The sequence below is a fragment of the Ambystoma mexicanum genome, chromosome 2p (assembly GCF_040938575.1).
Source record: "Ambystoma mexicanum isolate Mex_15411 chromosome 2p, UKY_AmexF1_1, whole genome shotgun sequence".
Taxonomy (NCBI): domain Eukaryota; kingdom Metazoa; phylum Chordata; class Amphibia; order Caudata; family Ambystomatidae; genus Ambystoma; species Ambystoma mexicanum.
The window spans coordinates 592,052,250-592,061,676 of record NC_090923.1 but is presented as its reverse complement, the minus strand read 5'-3'; the positions used below and the strand labels follow the sequence as shown (position 1 = coordinate 592,061,676).

At 44.6% G+C, this 9,427-nt stretch overlaps 1 protein-coding gene across 2 annotated transcripts in view; it reads right to left on the bottom strand.

Moving 5' to 3' along the window:
* Positions 1–408: 408 nt before the first annotated feature.
* The window catches only part of FANCD2OS (FANCD2 opposite strand), a 152,878-nt gene continuing 143,859 nt past the window's right edge, over positions 409–9,427 (bottom strand). Inside the window, exon 3 of one of the 2 annotated variants that reach the window (XM_069644096.1) lies at positions 409–1,147. In XM_069644096.1, coding sequence (XP_069500197.1) covers positions 603–1,139 — 537 coding nt within the window. In that variant the 5' untranslated portion in view covers positions 1,140–1,147 and the 3' untranslated portion in view covers positions 409–602. The remainder of the gene's footprint in view (positions 1,148–9,427) is intronic. The other variant, XM_069644095.1, reaches the window with a different exon arrangement.

Sequence of the window (9,427 nt, the reverse complement as noted above, 5' to 3'; positions counted from 1 at the left end):
GGGAATACGGAATCATTTACCAAAGGATGGGACCTTCAAATGAGGCCCTGAACCACATGAGAACTGCTTACGTATGGCTCAAAGCATAGAGAGTGTTTATGATCTGTCCTTCTAGCAACCTATTGTGACATTGATACCAGTCCAGATACCCTCGTATCTAAAGGAACAGGCCCAAATCTTTAGGAAGAAAAAGCCAGCTGGGCTAATTAATTCTGTATTGAAAAGCTCGTTAGATATCACATATATAAAGTTTTCATGATTCACATGAAAAGAAATCACTCTTTTTAACAATACTTTATTGCAGTATATTGGAACAACACATTTTCATCATACTTTTTGCAATCTTTCAGAAACCAGGCGGCTAGAAAATCAAAAATCGTGGGTACCGCTATGATCACTGTTTTAGATTTTGCTTTTTATTTCAACTAACAAAAGCTCTTAATGTTTAGTGCTAGCAGAAAAAAACTCGGCACTTCAAGGATTAGTGCTTACACCGTCGCCAGAACATAATTATGGCATTAATAGATTCTCTGCTCATCTGCTCTGCAATTGAATAATATTTAACCAAAAATGGAATACGAGTTGTCAAGCAATCAGCAATTTTATTTTGAATGTTGTAAAACAAAGGTGCATTTCTTATATGTTGCATACAGTAACAAAATTGAACGCAGCATTTGCTTGCACATTGCTATTGTTACTTGAATTTGAGGCTCCTTCAGTCCTGTGGGCCATTTGTGTTCCCGGCTGATGATTTTACTAAAAGCAGATTTATCAGAAACTTTGAAAGTACCAGTCCACTTAGGTGGCTGAGCAGTGATAATTCTTCCAAACACAGAGTCCACCCCATTCAGTCTAATTGGCTGAGGCTTAAGTACATCTTTCTTATTCTTTGCGAGTCTAGGCTCAGAACCGTGATGTGGTTGTCTGAGGTTGATTGCAGGATCAATGACAGTGTTTTCGAGGACAACACTTAGTTCCTGAAAGCAGAGCTGCACTTCTAGGTCGGATAGGGTATTCAGGAAGGCCTGGGAGGCCCTGAATGGGTGCTTGGTTGGTAAAGGCTTGGGGGTTGTACCTCGCAGCCACTGAAAACACTCATCTAGTGGAGTCCAAGGTGCCCAGAGCTGATATACTGCCATTTCCACATCTACAATGAAACATTTACAAAGTGAAAGCTAGCAAATATGAAGTGAGCTACTGCAAACAATGTATGGGCACTTCAAATAAGCAATAGATTACGGAAAAAGCAAGCTACCTACCAGTAATGTTTGATCTCACGTGTTCTGACTTCTTTACAAAGCAAAACCTTATATAACATCCATCTACACCTTACATATCCAATTCTTCCTCAAACTAATGTATTTGAGCACATTCACTCACATAGACACTTGCTATACACATGACACCTCAAAATGACTTTGTGTCCACTGCGCGAACTGCACATTGGGCCATTTGCCCATCAGGAGATGCCAAATGGTAAATGGTATTACAGGAGGGACCACAGGTCATCCTCTGTAATTCAAATTAACACCCTGGGAGCAGAGGCGTTGCTAGGGGGGGGGGGCTTAAAGGGTTATAGCCCTGGGTGTTTTGGTTGTTGCCCCGGATAGAATCTCAGGGGCTACAACCAAAAGGCTACCTAGCCCCGATCGTCCGGACATTAGCGTAGCCACAGAACTTTTTCAGACCTGGCAACACCCCAACCTGGGAGGGAGTGGTAGCCAATCAGGGAGCTCGAAATACTTGCTGTACTCACTGGTATAAGCCTGCTTTCTGAGCTTCCCAAGTGCTGCGCCGCACGACCTGTGCCTCCATTGCTCCCTTCCTCCCACGTGCCACCTTTAGCAGCTGCGAGTAAGCACACTTGAGTGCTAAAGTCTAACATACATTAAAAAAAAATTAAAACTCACCTTCATTGCTGCAACATGCCACTTTCGTGAGTGACAGGGAGTTTGCTTTCAGTGTTGATTATGTCATCATCAATCACATTGGAAATGGACTCCCTCTCCCAGAAGCGGGGGTCGCTAATGGGAATACACACCTCAGCGTTGGGCTGACCATGCCAGTAACGGCACAGCTGCCCGTATTAAGGGAGCCTTGCTTTGCTCAAGCACTTAACTTGTGCAGTGGACCGTTACCAGCAGGGTCGTCCCACTGTGTTGGTGTTTGTAGCCTCATTAGAACATTGGAATATTGGCAATTCCATTGCAGACAATGATGTGGCAGAGGGGAAATAATGGCTGGTATAATAAGTACTTTGTCCCAACATCTTAATGTTTCTCCTTTGGCTCTCCTAATTTTAAACAGAACAGTTTACCCACATTGGGTGGAATGTTCTAAAGGCAATAATGCCCCCTCCTCAGGGCAGTACCCAGTGGTAATGTCCATTGGCCTTCGTTAAATTGCCCCGCTCCACTCAGGCGTTTAACTTGGACTGAGGACCATTACCACCTGGAAATGCCCTTGGAATGTGGAATTATTGCCTAATTAGCACAATGTGTGGTGCGCAAAGCCAATCAGGTGTGAGAGAATGCAGGCTGTATTCCCGCCTCTGACACTTCCGATTCTCTGTGTGCACATGTAAACCGCAAACAAGTCTCTTCCTTGACCTACTGCACTACCACCTGTCCACTGCAGGTCCTTCCACCCTCTGACCTGTGCCACCTCTATCCTCTACCTCAAATACACCAACTGGATCTTACGTGGACACACCACCTCAATCACAAAACAAAAACACCAGTTAGCCGCCACTTCACATAGGATGGGCACACACTGCAGGATCTATCGTCGATGTTTTGGAAAAGTGACCTCTTGAAACCACACAGAAGAACATGTGAACAAGTGCCCGAAGATGCTTATCTTAAACAACAGAGGTCTGCACATAGATACAGGTTTTATGACATGCTATAGCCAGCTTTGAGCCCAGAGACAGCAAGGAAATCACATCAACAAAGCGAAATGACAACCCTCCAGAGTCACCTTTCACCAATGGCTGTTCAGCACTACTGTCCAGAACCCCTAACGGGCAGGGACACAGTACAGAGACAACGGGAATCTTGGGGATCTAAGCTCAAATGGTTGACAACCATTATTGAGCATGAGGCACACTGAGATATGAGCAGACATTGCACTGTTCAAAAATGGGTAACGTGTTTTGCATTTGCCCCATTTTATACAAGCCAAAAAGTCCTCATGTAGCTTGAGACTTACTGAGGTAACAGCGGAGACTACACCAGTTAAACCTGGTGAACATATTGTGTAGTGTCTTTTTTATGCCAGTCAGTAAAACTTAGCAGCTGTATGGAAACCGCTATATGGTCCTGACACTACATAGAGGTTGCAAAAAACTCTTTTAGACTCTGTGTGAGGAAAATCATTACATACCCTGCTTTCCAATTATGTGGTTTTAAATTAAATCTTTCACTTCAATACATTTCTAAAATAATAAATTACTGGGTTGCGCTTTAAGTCTGACTGTGACTAACTTTGAGAACATATTACATTTAACAGTTAAATGTAAAATGAGATGAGTTTTTCTTAGAGTACAAGTCTCAGCTACAAATGTGGACTGTTTTTCAGTTAAATCTTGTATATGCTTCCAGGAACATGTATGGGCCTTTAGATAAGGCAGCCACACCAGACCTGCATTGCATGCATACTTTTCCTTCAACCTATGAAGTTTACATTGAGAACACTCTTTTTTCTCTTTGCTTTGAAAATAAACTTTAATGCAGGTTTTTCTTTACTAATTATCTCACTCTGCACCATATGATGAAGAAGGTAATGGGACTTCAAAAGCTAAAGTATTGTCCTATCTCCCCATAATATCTCAAGTTAATCCAATAAAAGATAACAAAACCTGCTTTTTGTGTGATTTAAAAATTGGACTAACATGGTGCTGAACTTCTCTATTTAATTTTTTTTAGGGATTTATGGTAAAACTTTAATTGAAATGAAGGAAGTTTTATAATAACCTCATGAAGAGAAATTCACCAACAATGTGACTTAATACTACTCCAGACATATTCAGCGGGAGGCTGAGAGTAAGAATTACTAAACAATGGGGCTGTACCCTGGGGTTATCAACTAGAGTTAGAGTCGCTGGAGATTGTGGCCATGGTGAAGGTTCCATTTCTTGGCACCTGCTCTTCCACATTTGGCATTAGTCATGTGCCATTAATAGCTTGAGCTTGAGGTCCTGCCCCAGAGACTGTAATTACCTCTGGAAGGACTGAGGGTTGCACCATTGCAGCGGACAGAGATGTGATCATGATTGGAGATGGATGCAAGGAATTACACATAGAAGAAAAGCAGCATGTGGCTGCTCACAAAAGTTGGAGCTCGACCTCAAGGACAGTGAAGAATGAGTGAAGAAGCAGAGTTTTAGGGAAAATACATTCTAAAGATAAGAAATAGATCATAAACTAAACTATAAAATTTGGGGTGGGTTTGGCAAGCCCCAGAGAGAATAATGCCTCCTGTGTGCTGTCTTGGTACAGTGATTGGTGCCCATACCAGAGAGGGCATCATAACAGGTGAGGGAGAGTCAGGAGCAATTTGGGCTGGCTCCGTAAAAGATGGAGATTTCCAGAATTTCCAGGTACCACGTCGTCCTGGCCCAATCTGGAGCAATCAGGATCTTGGACTTCCTGAACTTTCTCAACCTCCTTAGAGCATGAGGAATGTAGGGTACTGGAGGAAATGCATACAGCAATGGAAATTCCACTACGAACGCATCCACTAGAGCTCCTCTCTGAGGAAATTCCCCATAGCAGAACAAGTTGCACTTTCTGTTGACAATGGATGCGAACAGATCTACCTGAGGGGCTCCCTAAAGAACAAAGATCTCTAGAAGGACTTCCTGAGCTAACTCCCACTTGTCGGACACTGTGCTCTACCTGCTCAGAGCATCCAGCACCATGTTCTCTCTCCTGTGAACGGCTGATAGAGAGATTCCTTCTTGCAGCACCTAAAACCAGAGCTACATTGCTTCTCTGCACAGTGGTGGTGGCCCTACAGCTCCTCTATTGATGAGGTAATGCATGGCCTCTGTGATGTCTATCATTATCAGGAAACTCTTTCTGTGTGCCAGTTGCCCTCAGATGTGTAGTCTGGACTCCAACTCAGATCATTGACATGTGCTCCCCAACCCTTGAGCGAGGAGACTGTAACCACTGTTATCTCCAGCCATGGTTAGCAAAAGGGTTCCTCCCTCAACACGTTCGACTTTTAGGCCCACCACAGGAGATCCTGTCCGACCCTGCTTGGGACCTGAAGAAGGTCTGTCATCCTGCCAGATAACTGTGACCACTGGGATCTGAGGGTACAGTGGAGAGACCTCATTCTCAGGCAGGCCTCTGGCACCAGTAAAATGCAGGATGCCATGAAGTCGAGCGACCTCAAAAAAACAAAAGCCTGTAGATGTTGGGCACTCTGAAATTTGTTTACCATCTGCAAAATGTTTTGAGCACTTACTTCGGGAAGCAAAGCTTTCCCCAAGGAAGAGTCCAGGAGCGCTCCAATAAACTGTAGCTCCTGGGAAGGTGCATTTGGGACTTGTTCAAATTGAGGGAGAAGCCCAGCTTGTGGGGAGAGTAGCAGGTGCAGTTGAGATGTTCCAGAGCCTGTTCGGGTGAACGGGCTCTGATCAGTCAATCATCCAGGTAGGGGTAGATGTGAATCCCACCCCTCCTTAGATTCACTGCCAACACTGCGATCAACTTGGTGAAGACCCAAGTCCAAGATGGGTCGCAATCCTCCGTCCTTCTTGGGGATAAAAAAATAAGGCCAGTACCAGCTTTGATTCCTTTTCTAAGCACTTGTCCGCCGTATCCAAAAAGCTGAGAACCCTTTAAGGCATATACAAAAGTCTAGCTTGCACATCAGGTGAGAAACCCAACTTCTGGAGCCTTTGCGAACATCCTTAAAACAGTGCTCACTGCCATGGAGCAACTGACACAACCTGCTGTGTCTAACCCAGATTGCAGGGACTGGCACATAGCATCTTTGCCATCCTGTATTATATTGAGGACACCCTCGCTTTCCTCCCCCTAAGAGATGTGCTCAGCAGCCTTTGCTGTAACCTCCCACAGAGTGTAAAAAAACAGCCTGGGCAACTGGCATTAAAAGCCTTCAATGCCATGCTCCCTGCTGAAAACACTCCCTCCCACAGGGCGTTAATTTTCTTTTCATCCCTGTCCGGTGGAATCATGGGATATGCAGCACCCTTGGAAGTTGGCATGGCCGCTTGCATCACCAGACTCTCCAAACCTGGGTGTTTGGATAGAAACTCCACATCTAAAGTGGAGGGTCTGTACTTCTTGGTAAAGTCTTTATTCAATGCAGGGGTAGAATCTGGTTTCTTCCAATTATCCAGAACTCTATTCCTCACTGCTGTATGAAATGGAAGGAAGGGATACTTTGCAGGACCCTTGTCAAGGATGTCTGTTAAGTCATCCTGTTCAAACTCCACAGCATCTCTGCCCCAGACAAGGTATTCAATTACTTTTGACATCACTGATCTATTAGAAGCATCAGCATGCCCAGATCCCTCTGGGGAACCAAACTCCACCTCTGATGATGTGTCCAAACCACTTGCATCTTTAAGAGTGTCAACCAGGTCCCTCATTCTCATCTCCTCAATGATCAATGGCTCTTCTGGCACACCAGGAGTGCTATAGTCCAGCCTAAACAGCCTAAACAAACCTCCTCTACATAGCTGGAGCTCATTAACTTAAAAAAATCCTTTTTTGTCTGTGGCTTATAAACGGGCTTGATGAAGATGTCGATGGCTTTGAATATGTCAACTTCAACATCAACGGCACCTAAACCTTTGACGGAGTAAGAGGAGGTGGAGTTGGCTTCGATTTTACATGAGTTGTCGAGGAAACTATGAGATCTTTCTGTCTGGGCTCTTGGGCATGCGAACCGAAGATTTCAACGACGCCCTGTAGGCCTTATGAGGTGCACTGGGGTCAGAGGACTTCTTTGACTCAACCAAAGAGGTCGGTTTTCCCGCCTTTGTGAATACCCCCAACATTTTTAGTCTGAACTCCTCCAAGTCAGCTTTAAAAGCCATTTTGCTCGGTAAATCCATACTCCATCGGGCGAAGAGTCCAAAGAAGGTGATCGAGACCAATGGCGATTTCCTCGAGTTGAATGACGAAGAGTGACAAGACTTTGCCCTGGAGTGCTTCATGTGCTTACTGCACTTCTTGGCCCAGCGAGGAGAAACCTCTCTCGAACTCTTGTCTTGTGAAGATCTAAATTTCTGCAGGGTGGTCAACGTGGACTTGGGTGAAGGCCTACCCAGGACAAGTTTCCCCTTCCTCTCTTTAAAGGCTTCCACTGTCATGGACTGACGCGAGCCACAGTCATTGACCTTGTGAGACGTACCCAAGCACCAAAGGCATATCCGGTGCAGGTCTGTGATAGACATCTTGTACCCGCAATACAAACATCTTTTAAAAATGGTTTTCAGGGTAGACATCATCCAGCAAACTTGAAATACACCGTTGAAAAATCTCTTAGGCGAGTGTACCGTTTCGAAGCAGCTGTGCGGAAAAACAGAACTGATTTATACTGAAGCCGACATCTTGGTCGAGAGCAGACAGAAGCCATCGAGGGACACGAGGTTGGCGACGCACAGCGCCCTCTGCTGTGAAAAGGTTTCTGAATCTGCAAGATGGATATCAAAGGTGAGGAATACGTGGGAGGACACAATCCATTCATAAGTGACTTTGTGGAGTCAAATCCACAGATGTTTTTTTTCCTTACCTGACCATGTCTTGCAAACACTGCCCAGTAATCTAAGATGCTGTGGACCGGCTGAGATCACAAGACCAATAGGGCCCCATTCACCTAAGCATTTTATAATGGCTCAATCCCACTGAAAAACACTCAGTGAATTAGGCCCTCAGTCTCATACTGGTATGCTTTTATGTCATGTTAGATCTATGTTTCATTAGTTAACTCACAATTAAACAGATTCGGATTAATTGTTGTCATTGATAAAGGTGCTACTGTAAATAACAGCAGCTTGGCAATCCTGTCTTTGGTCTTTCCCTTTCTCCATGCGTGGTTTGCGCACGCCTGTAATGTCAGGGGAATTAATATATGAGTTACTATGGAGCTAGCATCCTGACAATCTTGCCAAAGCTCACTTCTACTTTACTGTCTTTTAATGTGGCTGTTAAAATATTCTTGGGCTCTATATCACTACCCACATTCAAATCTAACTTGCTACCCCATAAAGCAATTTAGGGGCTTTTTTAAGGCATGTGATGTGGACTGCATCATTTAGCACTCTCTTTAGAGCAGGTGCTGCTGTATCTTACTGTGGGCCTCAGACAGTTCAACTTGACTCCCAGTTCCCTGCCCAACCCAACCGTCCACCCTTTTTATTTTTACACATTCACAACAATCGAGCCCTGTGCTTTAACATTTCAAATTTTAGAAAAATGTTTTCCAAAGCTTTTTGTAGGATACGAAATTAAATGACAATAGTGTCAACGCTTGTGGGGGGAAAATGAAACGACAGTGCCTCGCCCATGCGCATATACCAAAATGTGCCAGCGTGACGGGTACTAGGCCTCTGAATGTCTATGTGCTTGAAAGGACTTCAATGAAACACAGAGCATGAAGCAGAGGCTTCAACCCTGTACTGCAGGATAGGTAAAACATGTCAATTTTGTTAGTTACTGAATACTGTACGCCTTCACTGCAAAGGAGCCTGTCCTTACACCAATTAAGATGCAGGAATTGAGTGCACCAAAAAATAATTGTGTTGGTGGGAAAAATCATGTACACATGTTAAAGGAGGAGTGGCTTGCTGTCGAAGGAAACAGATGTGAATCCCCTGTCAGCTCTATCCCATGAGAGGATTCCTTTTTCAATTGCCCACATACATTGAAAATCTATAAAAGCCAATAGTTTTGGCATTTGTAGTTTATTGCATTTTACATTTAGCATGGGTGGAAGAAATGAGGAATGACAGCAGAGAGAGGAAGACATGACAGCATGGGAGGGATTGAAGGGCAGAGCGGGGGGGGAGTGAGAGAAGCACCGTGTATGTGGGGATGGGGGTGAAATAATAATTAAATGGCAACATGAGAAAGAATATTAAAATTCAATAGAAGAAAGATAGGCTAGCAACAGTACACAGTAGCATTTTTCACACCATTTGAAGGAAGGAGCGACAGAACAAATGGGTGGAAGGAGTGACAGGGTATCGGTGCAGAGCAAAAGCACAAGGGGGGCTGATCAACATCCCAAAGGTGGGTGGAGCAACAGCATAAGGGGGAGGAGTGACAATGCAAGGGGAGGGGTGACAGCGCAAGGGGGAGGAGTGACAGCACAAGGGGAAGGAGTGACAGCGCAAGGAGTGACAGCGCAAGAGAGAAAGGAAGGACAGCCCTGGGGGGCAGCA